General features: G+C 50.8%; 1 protein-coding gene across 1 annotated transcript in view; it reads right to left on the minus strand.

The window, feature by feature from the left end:
• LOC112124992 (protein VAC14 homolog) overlaps positions 1 to 17709 on the minus strand; it is a 174183-nt gene that overhangs the window by 95004 nt on the left and 61470 nt on the right. The window contains exon 13 of the mRNA XM_026653821.1: positions 17248 to 17389. Within this exon, the coding sequence (XP_026509606.1) occupies positions 17248 to 17389 (142 nt within the window). The remainder of the gene's footprint in view (positions 1 to 17247; positions 17390 to 17709) is intronic.

Below are 17709 nucleotides of genomic sequence, written 5' to 3' on the forward strand. Positions count from 1 at the left end.
CAGGTCGCCAAGTCCGCTGAGTCCAGTGTAGCTTGCAAGAAGGTCCTTGCAAGAATCTTGCCCTCTTCAAGGATGGCTCCAAAGTCGGACCAAAAATCAGCTGGGAGCAACTCCTTGAACTTGGACAAAAAGTGTCCCAAGAGTTAAAATTACAGCGGCTGAGAACCACTTGTTGGTTGGCAACCCGAAGCTAAAGCCTCCCAGTGGAATAGACCTTACGGCTAAAGAGGTCCAGCTTCTTTGCCTCCTTAGATTTGGGTGTCAGTCCCTGCTGCCCTTGCCTCTCCTTTTCATTTGCCACCGCAACAACCACTGTGCCCGGCTGAGGGTGGGTGAATAGGTATTCATATCCCTTTGAGGGTACAAAATACTTCCTTTCCACTCCTTTGGCCATGGGAGGAAGAGAGGCAGGAGTTTGCCATAGAGAGTCTTGGTGGTATTTTGGATGGTCTTAATCAGGGGTCAGGCCACCCATGAAAGGCCTTCAGGAGTTAGAACGTCCACCATAGGATCAGTTTCTTCTGACACCTCCTCTGCCTGGAGGCCCAAATTTTGTGCCACTCTTCTAAGAAGCTCCTGGTGGGCTCTGTTGTCCATAGCCGGCAATGTGGCAGACGAACCCACTACTGCCTCATTTGGGGAGGATGATGCCCTTGGCAGCACCGGATCCTCATGACCCTTCAACTCGCAGGGATCCTCCCACGCTGATACTTCTTGTGGGGTGCTGGGGGCAGCACCAGCCCCGGTCTCAGTGCCGGCATCAGCCTCGGTGCTGACTTGGATGCTGGTCTCTGAGCCTCTTGGAGGTTCCTGCACCATGGAGGATGATGGGGGGGCCTGCCTTTCCAAGGCGATTGACAGTGATCTGGAGCTCAGCTCCTGGGCTTGGTAATATGCCCACAGGGTGCAAAAGTGGCACTGTGTCAGCACCTGCCATTGTGGCGACCATGGCACTATAGGGATTTGCTGCCCCTCCTCTTGTCTCGAATGGTGACGAGAGCAGTGCTGGCTCTGCCTCAAAATGTAGGACTCCGTCTCTGACCCCAAAGACGAATCCAACCGTGGTGACCATGGCGGTGCCGAATAGGACAGTGCCGGAGAGTGGTGCAGAGGGGAGGGCGACCGGTGTCACATCAAGGCCACTTTACCCTTGGAAACACGGCTCCTCTGTGTGGTTCTGGGGGCTGCGGAGCTGTCATCGCCAGGAGGTCCCTGGCTGCCGCAAACGTGTCCGGGGTGGACCGAAGATCCAGCTCCTCCATCTGGCTCTCCCATGCGGGGAGTTCAATGGGACCAGACTCGACGGACCTCCCTGCGAGGCTGGAGTCAACAGTGCTGGTTTCGCCGGAGCAGCGGCAGCGTGTTCCAGCACAGGACACACTCTGCAAGTGCTTTCACGCTCCACTGCTCTAACTGTGGGCAAACATCCCCTCGGCTCTCTTCTGCTTTGTGTGTGGCAGCAGCAAGTGCGAGCGGTGCCAGGTAACTGCAGAGCTCGTCTTCGGTGCCAGAGAGCGGCAGTGCCACGGGTCTCTAGATCACGAGTCCTTTGGCAGCGCCACACCTCCCTCACTCCGCACTGAAGTACTGGGCTTGGGGCCCGACCCCGGCGGTGCCGGCTAGGGACAAAGAGCTGACTCCACGAGGAGAAGTTTTAACCTAACGTCCCTCTCATCATTGGTTCTTGGGCAGAAGCCTCTGCAGGTCTTACTTGTCAGTCTGGTGGGCTTTTCTCAAGCACTTTAAGCAGGAGTTTGAGGGTCTCCCCTGGGCCTAGGCTTCTGGCAGGACCTGCATGGTTTGAAGCCTTGAGACCGAGGCATAGAATCATAGAATATCAGGGTTGGAAGGGACCTCAGGAGGTATCTAGTCCAACCCCCTGCTCAAAGCAGGACCAACACCAATTAAATCATCCCAGCCAGGACTTTGTCAAGCCTGACCTTAAAAACCTCTAAGGAAGGAGATTCCACCACCTCCCTAGGTAACCCATTCCAGTGCTTCACCACCCTCCTAGTGAAATAGTGTTTCCTAATATCCAACCTAAACCTCCCCTGCTGCAATTTGAGACCATTACTCCTTGTTCTGTCATCTGCTACCACTGAGAACAGTCTAGATCCATCCTCTTTCAAACCCCCTTTCAGGTAGTTGAAAGCAGCTATCAAATCCCCCCTCATTCTTCTCTTCTGCAGACTAAACAATCCCGTGATGGGGGAAAACCCCAACAGAAACGTAACTAACTAAAATACTGAAACACTAAGTAAAAACTATTTACAGGTACAAATAGGAACAGTCCACTAGGGGATCACTTGCCATAGTAAGGAAGAGAAGCAGCAGCTCCAATGACCGTCACGAGCGGTAGGAAGGAACTGGAGAGGCGGTGGGTAGGCAAGGACCTATATACACCGCCACAAAGGCACAACTTCAGGGGGCTCCACAGCCGACCCGACAGGTACCACTGGGGGAAAAACCTTCTGACCACTGAGCACACCTACTTGGAACCGACATGAGCAAGCACGCGAAGAACTCCTCTTTCTTACTGTGCAGTGGCACATGGCACTTTTCCAGCACCTTCCATCCGAGGATCCAATAGCAGTTTCTAAATAATGAACCAAGCCTGGTATCTCCATTTTAGAGATGGGTTTTTAAGGCCACGCTGAGTCGAAGGTAGAGCCAGGAATATAACCGAGACCTTCCGAATACTCTGCAACCAGACCAAGCACCTCCTGTCGTATTCAGTTACAGTACAGCATACCTTGTGTGTTTCAGCGCTTGGTCAGCTACTTGTCTCTTTCTGGAATTATAAAATGCCTCCTGCTGCCTGGGCAATTCAAAACATTCATCTGTGGCTCGTGGCACTGATATGCTCCAATCACTCACGAGGGTGCATTATAAATCAAAAGAGACAGGCAATTAGAAATCTATATTAAAGTCCTTATAAATATATATTATATAGCAACCCTGAATGTGCAGGCAATCAGATCACTTGATGGACTGAGCAATCTCCTTAGCTCTGGCTGGGAAGGAAATTTCCTCAAATTACTTGAGAGACTTTTCAAAAAGTTAAAGGGATATGGACTTTGAAAGGAGAGTTTCTTTTTTTGAAAGCCTGCCATTGTCTCAAACACCCCTGGAAGCTGAGTCTACACATGAAGTTGCACGAGTTTAACCAAAATCAGTTTAAAACCAGTTTAGTTAAACTGGTGTGGACCCTTTAAAATTGCTTTAAACTGGGATTATATCAATTTAGCTTCAGTTGATTCCTTACTGAATATCAATAAATATTTAAATCAATATAAGCCAGGTTTAAAATCAGTTTAAGAATGTCCACACAGGCATTTGCAGTGGGGTTTAACAAAAACCATGTAAACATGCCTTAGTTGAACTGGTGTAGCTGCATGCATGCACCAGGCCTGACAGACCAGCGGAATAATTCTGTTCTTTCCAATTTACTTTATGCATTTATCTAGTCTGTCACACTCCTTCCCTTGAGCAGTCAGCCCCTTTTCCCACTTTGTGTGGGCCATTCACAGCAGACAGAAGGTGAGGGAGACATTTACAAATCAAGATACCCCCTGATACTTTACAAATCAAGGTGATTCTAAAACCATGGCAGCCACTGGTGGGCGGGGGCAGTTCCTGAAACTATGTTAACTCTTTAAAATTGGCGAGATTTGAAGTTGACAACACCCCCCAGTTTGTTAAAAGCGGAGTAGGCGTGCAGAGACTGGGATGCTTTATAATGCCAAAACAGAGCCTGCTCTCCGATGGAGAAGAGGAGACTAGCAGGATAACATCAGGGAGTTCCTGAGAACTCTTCCTGTTACTGGAAAAAAGGAAGAGCTGGGAACATACAAATCTGCTTATTTATGACTGATAGAGGAACAGAGATGCAATGCTGATGGGCACAGAATAAATAGACATGGGTCAGGTATTTAGGTGCTTATGGTGCCCATTACCTTTGTATCAGTCAAGATATCTCAGGGTACTTATCTGGCTCCTATGACTGCAGTATCTGAGCCCTTCCTAATCTTTAATGCATATATCCTCCCAATAGCCCAGGAGGTACTATTATCCCTATTTTACTGATGGGGAAACTGAGGCACTGACTGAGACTGGCCCAAGGTCACACAAGAAGCCTGTGGCAGAACAGGGAACTGAATAGCTGAGCACTCTCCTTGGCTTGTCTGATCTCGGTCAAGCTGAAAACGTGAATCTCCTTTTGGTCACACCTGGACAACTAGTGCAACAGCTCAAGCAGAGAGAAACCTCGTCAGGAGCACTTCACATGCACAAGACCCAGTTCACGTGCTGTCGAAGGTATGGGAGCCAGCATCAGCAGATGTTGTTAAGTGAAACCTGATGTGCTGGCACGAGAATCTGCAAAATGTCTCCCCAGCGAGCTTCTCTGGGATGTTTTGGGTTTTAGCTTTGTAAATACGACATGGAGGAGCCTGGTGTGGTAGGATAAAAATAGATCCATTCAAAAACAAACGCAATTTGCAGTTCAGCAAAACAGATGCTAAGATGTCGGCCGCTTGGCTGTGCCAGGCGGCTCCTCTCCCCTCTGCAGGGGACAGGATATTCGTGAGAAAAGCAAACGCCCATGCAAACATCTGAACTATACCTGTCCCCTTTCGTGGTCACAACAGCACACACATTGTATGAGCTTCCCATACAGAAAGGAGTCCTGGGGAAACCTATCCCCCCGCTCTGCCCCTCCAACGTGATCAAGTATCCCCAGCATACTAATTGGCCTCAAGAACTGAAGAGTGGTTTCTGCGGTGTGTTCGAGAGCCTAATGAAACTATGTCGAGACCAAACTAATTTCACTTGTGATTCCTCATACTCCGAATACACCACTGGGTTCCCAGGGACAAAATGGCTCCGGGGACTGGCAATAGGCTAGCGTACCTCTTGTGTCTAAGTTCAAATCCAGTGTAGCTCACTAGTGACTGCAAATTCTCACAGCACTATCTGGTAGCCTACGGGTGGTCTCAGCCTGGGTCCTCACATCACAAAAGCCACCGCCTCCAAGGACCGAAGGAGCACGGGTACTAACTTACCTCCTCGCCCCAGACAAGGTACCTCCCCGATCAGGGCTGAGGCATGCTGGCAGGGGGTGCTGTCCCTGCTGCTGTCCATTTTCTATCTCTTCCAGGGGAACAGCCATTTAAGGGTATGTCTACACTACAAAGCCTCTGCCGGCATAGCCCCACAGTGTAGATCTGGCCTACACGGCTGGAAGGAGTTTATCCATCGGCATAGGAACACCAGCTCCCCGAACGACATTAGCTATGTTGATGGAAGCCCAGTGTAGACAAATCCAGGTTGGCACAGCTATGTTGGTCGGGGTGTGGGTTTTCAGCCCCTCTGCCCCCGAATGACACAGCTATGGAGATCCAGCTTTTCAGCAGAGACCAGGCCGCAGGCTCCAGAGCCGTCCATCCAGAACCAAATGCATATTTAAGAAAACCAACACTGGGCGGCTGTCCCCTTGAGCACTGGGCTTTATATGCACTGCTGCGCTTTTGCAAACAAGCACTGGCAAGGCAGCTACCGAATCCCTGCCATAACCAGTACCCCTCCCCTTTCTCCTCTGCATTTCCTTCCCCAAATGCAAGACTTTAACATCTCAAACTGGTTACTCTACAGCCTGCCCGCAATATCATCAGGCCGAGCTCAGGACGGTAGAGACCCGATGGGGCTGCTGCAGCATCACAAGCGGAGTCGGGCAGGATGAAGCAGAGTGCACGGGAGGTTTTTGTTGCTTGGACACATCTTGGCAAAGAGCAGGGAGGGCATTTTCCACAGGCTCAGCTAGAGGGTTTAGTAGCATTTTAATCCGATGTTAAAGATCACTTATGCAGCAGTGGCCCTTTCAAAGCCAAGCCATGCAGTGAGGGTGGGGGCAGGGAATACTTGCCCAAGGCTCTGATTAAAAGTAGGTAGAGGGCTGTATCCCTGTCCTGCAGAAAGGAGGCCCACGTCTAATCTGGGAAAGCCTTGTGAATCCACCACAGATTTACTGTGTTTTGGAAGATAAATCAATAAGCAACAATAGGAACACAGCAGGAATATGTAGCAGACAATTTGCATGAGAAGAAAACATCTGGCACAGCTGTGGGAGGGCCAGCAGCCAAATTCGATAAAGAGCTTGGAGCAGGGCAGTGGCTAATACTGCCTCCCCACTATGCTTTTAGGCATGAATGGGAAGGGGGTTCAGAGAAGCAGAGGGATGCAGTGTAGTATAGAAGGGTAATTCAGGGGATATATAATGAACCCACAGAAGGAACAAAAACAGACAAGTGAGACTTTATCAGGACATTTCAGATCTATACCTACATTGCATCAAAACACAGTTCTATTGAAGGAAAGGAAACAGTCAAGAAATAAATATGGTGTAGCACTTAAAAGTTTGGGGACTGTTGGTGTGAGGGTCACCCGCCCCTTACCCCTGTCCGCGGCTCCCCGCCCACCCCCACGAGCCAGGCTGTGGCTCAGGCCAGGGAGGTGAGGGGGGACAGGACATACGTTGACAGGAGTAAGGGAGCCAAGGCTGGGGTGCAGCTGGGGATGGGTCTGGGTTTGGGAGTGGGGCCACGGCCAGGGGCAGGAGCAGAGCCGCAGCCCAGGGCCGAGGCTGGGGACGGGAGCGGAGCCACAGCTGGGCCGCCTTGGGGGCTGGTAGCTGGGCCTGCGGCCAGGTGAGGCTCTGCTCCTGGCCTTGCCCCCAGCCTCAAACCCGGGCCGGGACCTTCCTCCAGAGGAAGCTTCATGAGTAGATCTCAAAGCATTTCACAATCTTTAATATATCTACCCTCACAACACACCTGTGAGGCAAGGCACTGCTACTTCCCCATTGTACAGATGGGGAACTGAGACAGAGTCTAAGGCCTTGTCTACACTACCAAGTTTTGTCGACAAAACAGTGAATGCGTACACACGGCAATGCAACTTTTGTTGGGAAAAATGCCGTTTTGGCAACAAAATACAACCACCCCAACGAGAGACATACGTCTTTTTCCTCTACATTTGTGTCAACAAAGTGCCAGTGTAGACACCACGCTTGGTTTAATTGGCCTCCAGGAAGTGTCCCACAATGCCCATTGTGAGCGCTCTGGTCAGCAGTTTGAACTCCACTGCCCTGCAGCCAGGTAAGCAACCATCTGCCCCTCCTCCGTAGAAGCCCCGGGAATTTTTGAAATTCCATTTCCTGCTGGCTCAGCGTGGAGAGGTCTCATCGCATCTTCCCAGGTGACCATGGCAGATTATCGCACCAAACACTCTCCCGCTTGGACCATTCCGGAGCTGTTGGATCTGATCAGTATAGGGGGAGCTGCGCTTGAGTTGTAAGAATTGGGATATCTACGGGCAGATTTCTCGAAGCTTGTGCGGAAAGGGCTGTGATCGGAATATGCTGCCGTGCAGAGTGAAGATACAGGAGCTGAGGCAGGCAAACCATACGGCAAAGGAGGCAAACTGTAGCTCAGGTGCCTCACCTAAGCTCTGCCGGTTCTATAAGGAGCTGGAGGCTATCCTCGGTGGTGACCCCACCTCCACCACCAAGAGCCCCATGGATACTGCGGCAGGCCTGGAGGCGGTGGAAAGAGGACCTAACGCAGAGGACGAAGTCCTTGATGAAGAGGTGGAGTTAGACAACGATGTGGAGCTCGCGGTAGGGTAGCCCAGTGGGGCAGGCAGCCAGGAACTGTTCTCCACTCCAGAGGTGTCTAGCCAGTCTCAGCAGATGCTCTCCGGCAAGCAAGAAGCAGGAGAGACGACACCTGGTAAGTGGCTGTGGCTTGTGTAGTGCAGAGGTGGGTTCAGGGTATAGAAATGTGGGAGGCTGGCTGTGTTTCTGTGAGCTGCACATTTTCCTATGTAGCTACTCGGTACGGTGGACAGGTTGTTGATGCACACTGAGATCTTACGGGAATCGTCCAGAAAGATCTCCAGGAAAGTTTCCTGGAGGTACTCGGTAATCCTCTGCTGAGGGCTCCTTGGAAGAGCTGCTTTGTTCCTTCCCCCATTGTAGGAAACTTTCCCGCACCATTCGGCAATCACTTGTGCCGGGACCAAAGTGGCACACAGGTGAGCAGCATAGGGAGCAGGGCGGAAGCCACAAGCATGGAGTAGATGAACTCTCGTTTCCCTGCTTACCCTTAGCAGTGAGATATCTGCTACAATGACCCCCGCCTGTGGAAAAGTGCAGGAGAATTTTAGAATGTTTTCCCTTGCAGAGTGTATGCTCTTTTCCCCACATGGAGCACCCCCACCAGCACTCACCATGCAATGGGAGTTCGCAGAGATGTGTGCTTACCAAGGGTCAGGGAGAAAGTGATTGTTATGTTGCATAAGGTGTATTTAACTGAAATGTTTCAATGCTGTGCGTGCATTTAACAATCCTGTTTCTGTGCATTGTCCCTTGTCCTTTGGCACATGTGGCCTTCAGGAACGCACCCCACACACCCCAGCCGAGCGTCCCCACCAGATAAGAAAGCGCCCAAGACGCAACAAAGACGACATGTTCTAGGAGGTATTGCCATGCAGAGAAAAGGGAATGCAAGGAGTGCTGGGAAGCCGAATGGCAGAACAGAAGAGAGAATCAGGAGTTTGTTAAGGATGCTACTGAGTGGATGATTAAAGCAATGGAGGAGCAAACGCAGATGCTGAAGTCCTTAATCCTGCAGACTGAGCAGATCTGTGCTCGCCCTCCCTGGCAGCACATTCAGAACCCTTTTCCTCCCCCCCCCCCAAATTCCTCCTGCACAGTCCTTTCCACTTTCCAGGACTTCTCGGTTTCCCCTTCACTCCACCCCCTCAGACAGCTTTCACAATGATAGCTGGACCTACACACAACTGTGAAAGTCTTCCCTTCCCTGGTTCCTCCTTTCCCAACAAGCATCTTTGTGTGTCTGTGTGTGCTGTTTCTTGTGGAATAAAAGCAAAGTTTTTGAATGCTAACTCATCTTTATTTGTTTTCTACAAATTGAGATAGCAGGCACTACCAATACCTACACTGGCAATTTATTCATGTGCTTGCTGGAATGTAAGGCCCCAAATGTCACTATTACTTCCTAGGAAAACTACATGTAACGTAACATTGAAGCACCAATCACAGAGATATACATTACTGGTTCTCATTTTCAAAGTGTTGCCTCAAAGCCTCCCTGATTTGAATTGCACCCCTCTGGGCCCCTCTGATAGCCCTAGTAGCTGGCAGCTCAAAATCAGCAGCCAAGTGGTCTGCCTTAGCACTCCACCCCTGAGCAAACCTTTCACCCTTAGCGTCACAGAGATTATGCAATGTACAGCACGTGGCTATGACCATGGGAATATTATCCTCATTAAGGTCTAACCTGCCATAAAGGCATCACCAGCGTGCTTTTAATCTGCCAAAGACACATTCAACTGTCATCCAGCACCTATTCACAGAGTTCCAGGAAGGTGACTTTCCGCATCTGAAAGTTCTGTAGCCACTGCTTGTCATCCCATACCTGCATGACGATACAATCCCCCATTCAATGCTTGTTTCCCAAGCCAAAAAGCGACGGTCTACCATATGCAGCTGTTCTGTGAATGCCAAAAGCAATCTAAAGTTCGTCCTATCCATATCACGCAGCATGTCAGGTGATTGGGATTCTTCTTCAGTTAGGAACTTCACAATTAATTGCACTGCCATCCACGATGTCTTCATGACAGATAACAGAACATAGGAGAGCAGTGCGGGATCCATCCCTTCTCACAAAGATGCTGGGGTGCACAGCAAAGAAGGGCAGTTGAAAAATGCCTCAAAAGAAAGCTGAAAGCCCATGGAGTGCTGGGACAGAAAGCAATGCATCACGGGACATTGAGCCTGGTCCCCAGATGCTCCGTGATCTGCTCCACCTTCCTACAACACCTAGCAACAGAAGGTGTCGAGCTGGACTGTGGGAGAGGTACCCACAATGCATTGCTCACACTGTCGATGATAGTGCCCCCACACTGGATGCGCTTTGCTGACAGAGGGAGCGAATGTGAACATGACATTCTGATTTTCATTATGCCGATTTCTGAGTGTCAACATCACCTCTGTCGACAAAACTTGGTAGTGTAGACAAGGCTTAAGTGCCCAAGGTCATGTAAGAAGGCAGTAGCATGGCAGGGAATTGGACCTGGGTCTCCCAAGTCCCAGGCTAGCACCCCTATCACTGGGCCAGCCTTCCTCTGAGCCACTGCCACACCTCTCTTCGAGAGAGAATATCTGGTTTAAGGAGAGACCCATTGCAGACACACCTGCACTAACCTGGGGCTGGAATCTTGCAAGCTACAGGACTTTAGGAACTCTCTGCTTTTGGTTCAGCAAACCCGTTACTGGCAGCCTGATAAACTCCCTGGTTGCTCTGCCCTGCCATGCCTGGCTTATATTAGTACAAGTGGCTGGAGCTGTGACATCTGCTGCCTCCCTGAACTTTCCTGCGCGAAGACGATTATGGTTTTTTTGCGCAACTGAAAATGAAGTGGGAGGGGTAGAAGCCCTGGTAGTTGACATTGCATGCATCACTCTTTTCATTATCCCCTGATTAAGCAGGCACCTGGAACGGGTTTGAAGTAATAGGATGTAGTATTTGGTATGATTATGTGCCACTTCACTAGAATTCAGAAAAACAGGCCCTGATTTAATCAGATCTAGACCATTCAAGCATTTTCCATACTACATTAACCAAGTGATGCCAGAAATTGAGAGATTAGAAGAGTTGGAATGAAGCCCGAGAGAGCCTTTTCGTTCTGCTCTAAGGCAGGATCTACAAGCAGCGAGACCCTGTGTTGCATGGAAATATTCAGATGTGCCTCCCCTGCCCACAATTGGTATTTTCAGGCCCTACAGAATATTTTCTGCTCCTCTTCTAGATTAACATGGTGGCAGCTGGTTTGTTGGGAATGCACCGTATACTGTATCTTCTGAAGATGCTGGTGTTCTGCAAAGCCAGACATGGGATACCAGACAATCCAGAGGGGCAGAATGGCTCATGAAAATAAAAGGGCTGAGGAAAAAAGTCTATGCAGACAGGAAGACAGCTAGAGCATATTAGCATATCAACCTACAAAGCCAGGCTAGCAGTGAACATCCCATAAGGACATCTACCTGGGGAGGGTAGAAGGCAGGACAGGCTGGGGAAGGTTCTAGAGAAGGGGGCTATAGGGATCATACTGTTTCTTATTCTAATAAAGTTCCTTGTTCAGTGCTGGAAAACAGACCCACACACCAAACAGCTTCTCCATGCCCAGCACGAAGTACGGTACCTGCACACTTTTGTTGGAGGCCCTCTAGACATGTATGGGACACAGCAGAGGGTCTATATACGTAGGGCTGGATTTACACCTGGCGTGCCCCTAGGCAACCCCGGTGGCTGGACAGCTATGGGGGCCCCAGCTCCAAGCTCCCCACCACCACCCACAGGGGCTCGGAGCTCCAGGGTCCCCTGCCACCTGCGGTGGCTGGCAGCTGTGGTGGTGGGGGCACTTAACTTTTAGGCGCCCCACAACACAAATCCACCACAACTGCCCAGCGCCCCACCACAAGCACTCCCCCTCCCCCAGAGACCCACTCTCCCCTGTCCCTGGCCGCACTCACTGGCCTGCTGGGAGGTGACTGAGCCGGCAGCGCGGACAGGGATCGCCCTGGCCCCTCAGGAGCAGCGTGATCAGCCAGGCTGGCTCAGGAGCGGGGCCTGCCCAGGCCAGGCTCCCTCAGAACCCACTTGCCCAGCAGGCTCCCTGCATTGGACTGCTGAGCTCTTCCCCTGCCACAGGGGCTGCTTTGCCTTCCCTGCTGGCAGGAGCGCTCCAGCAGGGCTGCATTGGACCGTCTCACCCTCAGCCGGCCTGGCTCCACCCCAGGCCGGGACCCGGGAGCAACAAACTTTGGATTTTTAGGCGCCTCTAGAACACCGGCACACTAGGCACGTGCCTACTGTGCGTAACTGGAAATCCGGCCCTGGATGTACGGTGCAGACTTTGATGGAACACCTGAGCCAACGCATCCGATTGTTAAAAACTCATCGCTGAGAAGATCAGATAAGCAGGGCACCAATCACAACCCAGCTATCTAGTATGGCTCTCAATAGACACCGTGGCTAAAGGCTACAACCCAGATTCTCAACAGTGTTCCTGGAAGGGTCGCTACTGTTCACCCTGTTTAACCAGGGACAGGAGTCAGGGACTAAAGCCAGAAAACAAGAGACGAATCTTGGGCTATGACAGACCACCCACTGCAGAATCCAAGCTTCGCCCCGGCCTACAGCAGATCACTGGCACGTTCACCTCATACTGCTGAGGGTGAAGATTTTCAGAGCACTTGTGTCCAGCAAAGTGGCTGGAGCTGATGTACAAAAGAGGCTTGCGATGGGTGATCAGAAGCCGGAATATGTTCTGAGCCTGCCAAACGGGATCATGTTTAAAAAAAACCAAAACACCCAAGTTGCCAGGGTGCTGCTTCCCTGGGAATGGAAGGGTTTGTGCAAAAGACTGGCGGTCATCAGGCGGGGCAGCAGCCGAGCAGTGCTAAAATAACCTTAACTTGGTCTGCGTGCGTCTCCCCTTGGGGTACTCTCTGGGGCAGGGACCGGAAAGCACAGCGCACATCGTAAATAAGGGACACAAGTGAGGGGGCTTATGAAGCCAGGCTCTGCTACTCTCTGGAGAGCAAACCCAGCCCGCTCCCTCTGCTGCCCCCACCCAACACTTCCCATCGGTTCTCCCTGTGCCCACTGCAGGCACCTTGCCTAGCATGGTCACTTCTGCTCTGGTCCCGCTCTGGCGCTATCCTTCCCTGGGACTGAACCCTGTCTCCCTCGCTCTGGCATCCCTCCCTGCAATGGAGATCAGAGTAGCTTTCAATCCCCTCCCCACCTCTGGCTCTCACTACAGCCAGCTAACATCCCAATCACACTGGTCCCGCCTCTACTGATGTCTTCCACCCCGGACAGAAACTTGGTCATACTCCCCACACTAAGCCCCTGCCTGCAATATACTCCCCATTCCCCGCTCTCAGCCCCTCCTGCAATATATCCTTACTCCGCTCCAGCTTCCTCCCACAGCAATCCGTCAGTCAATGCCACTTCCATCCACGGCTGGCTTTACTGCCACTACCCAGGAAGCTGCGGCGCTCCGTCCGAGCTGAGCTGAAGAGTATTTGGCACGAATGGTGTGACGGCTTGTTGTATTTTGCCCAGCATATTTCAGCAATGTTACTTACTCCCCTTCTATGTCCCTTGGGAAGAAATCCCCCCCCGCCCAATCATCAAGGACCGACCATCATAGCCCCCAGAGGAAGCTGTCCCTGGAGCCAGGGTTTCTGAGAGTTAAGAGATACACAGCTGTGCCAAAGAATTCCTGTATCAAGGAGATCATCTAAGCCCAAGACTGGAAGATGAGGGAGAGTGATTTCTGCCCTCATAGAGATCCAGAATCACGTGTAGCATGAATGGACATAGGGGTTGTGTGGGGTGCAGTGGGACTGTGGCTCTAGCCTCCCCCTTTTTGTGGCTTAGGGCACCAATAAAATGAGTTTGGTGGACCTCACTAGTCCTCTATTCGCTCACATCACAAAGCCAGCACATACTATGGGAAGACTGGCCAGTCTGGCCAAGAATGGCCCAGAGGATTGAGCTAGCAGGGGTCAATCAGCCTGCCCTGAAGTGTATTGGTGCACTACAGATCGGCTGCATGGCACCCGTTTGCACTCTGCCTAGCTCAAGCTACTTCCCTACAACCCCCTCCCAATTACGCATTTTGCTCTGGCTATCCTTAGACAGTTTGCCAAATACCAGGCCATCCGCTATGCAGAAAGCTAGCTATCGCCACGCTCTTCCCTGGCTGCAGGAGTCTGGCCATGTGCTGAAGGCTGTGCACCATAGCAAGGTCCTTCCACCTGGCTAGCATCAGACAATTTATTCCCCTCATCTTTGCTATGCCAATGGGAGCTGGTCTTCCCACAGGCAACGCAAGCGACAAATGGGACGTCATGGGCCACGCAGCGCAGGTCCTTAAAAGGCAGCTCCAAGTTCATTACATTTGGAGACGCTGTAAGAGCACAGCTAGCCTTATGTCATGGGAGAACAAAGCATCTAAATAAAAGTCAATCTGGGAACGAACTCAGGAAAAGGGACGCTGCTTTCCTGAGCGCAACCAGTGAATGGTTGGAGGAAGCCAATCTCAATGGCAGGGAAACGACTGCATAAACACATCCCGGGGAAAACATGAGAAAGGAAACAAGAGCATGAACGTGGAACAGCCCAGGCCCCTTCCCTTCCCCCACACCCCTCACCACTTTCTTAGGAATGGGTGGCAAGCTTGGCTCAAAAATAGCCACACTGCGTGAACAATGGAAACATGCTACGACTTTCTGGACTTGCAAGAGTGCCTGACTTAGTGACCTATACCCACCAACAGGTACCCGAGCACTCAGGGACACTGGAGTCCTCAGCTTCCTTACCCTGGGCAGGCAGCTCCTCTCCTCCTATCCCCACAGCTCCCTAATGGCTTTTCAGTCTAGCCTTCTCCTATCATAACAAATCACACAGGAAAACCATCAGCTAGAGCTCTACTGGCCCCCCCCACCAATACTGAAGTTGCAGCAGTGTCCTACCTGTAAAGCTTCAGTAGTCTGAGCAGATGGCTGCAGTACATGCATCTGCTTCATGCCTAGAGGAAGTGGTACGCTCATCTCTTTGGTTTGGGGGGGGGGGGAGATTTGATTTTCCAACAATCAGGACATCACGTTTGCATCTATTCTGACCAGCTTGTGCGGGCAAGTAGCAGGGAACCAGCACACCCTGCAGACAGAGGCTTTGTCACCGGGCTCTATCCCAGCGGAGTGCTAGGGAAATTTGAGCAGAAGCAACACAACCCCAGCAGTGAGATGGGACCCATGCAGCCACTAAGGAGCATATCCACATAGACCAAAGATTTTCTATTAATCACGCTCCAAAAGGCCTTTTCAAAAGGCCATAATGTTACAAATTCAAACCCCAGAGCGTCCTAGCCTAGCAGCAACCCTTCACCTCGCTAAGGACTAATCCTGTGCTAAATCTGAACAGGCAGTCATTGGAGCTGTGTGTGAAACATGCGGGCAGTCACAATAAGGAGAGGGCGGTATTGCCACCCGTATAGAACTCCAGTGAAACCAAAACACAATTGGCTCAAATCCCCCCTTTCAAAAAAGTTTACTTTTGGGCAAAAGCCAGATCATGAGAATTTCAGCCCAAAAGGAGTAATCTGCCAGAAAGTTATAAACAAGTGAGAACAGGTTTACAAAAGGAGAGCAACCCGAACTATAGCACCCACTATTAGCAACCATTATACATGCATCCTGCGTACCCTACACACACAACACTGTAGCGACTTGCACTCTAGATACAGAAAACAGCTAGACACGGATGTAGCCAGATTCTTCCAAACCCTTGATTTTTTTTGTACTATGCTTGAATAATTGAAGCCTAGTTTCTGTTCCAGTTAAAGGGGCCATGCAGTCTTCAGGATATGTGCCATACTGCGGGCTATTTTTAGATAATCCACAAGGAAGGAAACCTCAGACAGCCATCATCAGCATGATCTAAAATGCAGCTTTGCAGCTGTTTGGCCAAGGCTGCATAAGCGACTCCACCCACACAGTGTCAATCTCGGACATAGAGACAGGATCACTAGCACTCGCAAAGCACTGCATTAGGTTTCAAAAGTCACAAAAACCTCTCACGAGGAGGCAGTGTTGGCTCTCACCAGACTAGCTCATTAGGCACGTCAGTCCTTCTACGACTACGGGCCTGCACCCGGGAAGCAGGGAGGGTTGTGTTAGCTGAAATAGTGCAACAATTCTAGAGGGGTCTAAGTAGGCTTTTGGGCCCAGACTTTACTGGCAATGAGGCAGTCTGTGGACATCGAGGAAGAGAAGGCAGGGAGGCAGAAGGGCACGTAGGTGGCTGCACCACTCTTTATTAGCATTTGTGCAAAGTGCCATGGATGTGCATGGCTCTTTACAGAGAGACCAGACAGCCCCTACCCGGAGACGCTGACAATCTAACTTCAGCAGGAAATGCCTGGCTCTGAGGATGCAGGAATGTGCTCATGCAGGCTATGGCTACCCTAGGAGCTAGGGGTGTGATTCCACTACTCACACACGGGCTCACGCTAGCTCAGCTATAAATAGTGTAGCCGCAGTAGCACGGAGAGTGGCAGCGGAGGCACAGCTGAGCATCTCCTCACCAGTTCCAGGCGGACGTGTACTCAGTATGGCTCATCCCAATGAGAGGTAGCGCAAGTGAGAGTCCAGGAGCAGGGAATCACCCCCCTCGCCTGTAGTCCTGAGGCAGCTCCACAGAACTGCAGCACGAGAGGGGAGTGAGATGGAAGGGTCTGGAGGAGCTGAACTGCTGTTTGGGGAAGCGGGTGGATTCCAGAGGTACATGAACAATTGTAAATGACATTTTCTATAAAACCTCAAAATATGAAGATTCCCCTCCTCCAGTTTTAACATTTCACCTGTCCTGGCTCTCGGGACAACGTACAACTTCATTTTACAGAGAGACATTCCCAGTGTCCTTGGCTTCATCTCTGTGTAACATGATGGACACGGGCCAAAACGTTTTCAAGTGGGGCCTTTACATTTTGGGTGCCTCCATTTTTGGAAGCCTCCAGCTTAACATCCTGGACCTTGCCCATCTAGTGCATTTTCTGTGAGGCTCAGAAACTGGGGAAAAAATCAAGGTGGCTTAAACTGGGCACAGGTACATTTTAAAGTTTGTGGCCTCTATATTTATATGGCATCTGACTGACGAATGGCTCAGCTCACTGCTCCTCCTTCCCCAGCTCTCCTTTCTATAATCAGGAGAGTTTAATTTGTTCTATTTTGGGCACTGACTTAATTCTGAAAAAAGTCAATTCCATTCAAGTGTGGCAATAATGTGATCAGTCTATCAGATATCAACATATCGCAGGAACCGTGGATTGCTTTCGTGGCTGAATCCACAGATGGGTAGATAGGATCTGAAGTAGATTGCCATGAAGCAGCTGGAGGACATACTCTTCTGCATCCCAAAATACTCGAGTGATGTGGGGGCTGGAACTGGTATTACTCCAAGAGAGTCCCTCTCCGCCAGACCAAATCGGACAGGTGCCACTTTGCCTCAAGGGAAATGAAGCAACTAGGAAGTGAGAGGATGCCTAGCAATTTAGATCACTGTCAGGAAGGTGCGGATGGAGGGCACTTACCAGAGGAGCTCAGCTGGCTGGCTTTGACGGGAATGTGCAACTCCGATCGCATATCAGAGCCATCACATGGCCCCTGATCTTCTGTTTGACCTGCAGGAGAGGAGGCGATCTCAGCCAAAACTTCTAGGTCCTTCAGGATAACCTGGTAAGAGGCACAGACAGCACAGAGGTGAGCAATGACAATGCACCATGGCGAGTCTGCAGAGGTGGCAGGAGATTAGAGACTTCGAGCCCTTTCTTTTTGAAGTGATTGAAAGCAGATCGGATCCAAAAGGCCAACCCTAACCCTACTGACATGGACCAGGTAGAAGTGGGGAGGCTAGGACTCCTCCTTACAGTGAAATCATAGAATCACAGAATAGCAAGGTTGGAAGGGACCTCTGGAGGTCATCTTGTCCGACCCCCTGCTCACAGCAGGACCAACACCAACTAAATCATCTCAGCCAGGGCTTTGTCAAACCT

This window comes from Terrapene carolina, unplaced genomic scaffold (assembly GCF_002925995.2).
Source record: "Terrapene carolina triunguis isolate 2854851 unplaced genomic scaffold, T_m_triunguis-2.0 Scaffold165, whole genome shotgun sequence".
Classification (NCBI taxonomy): Eukaryota; Metazoa; Chordata; order Testudines; family Emydidae; genus Terrapene; species Terrapene triunguis.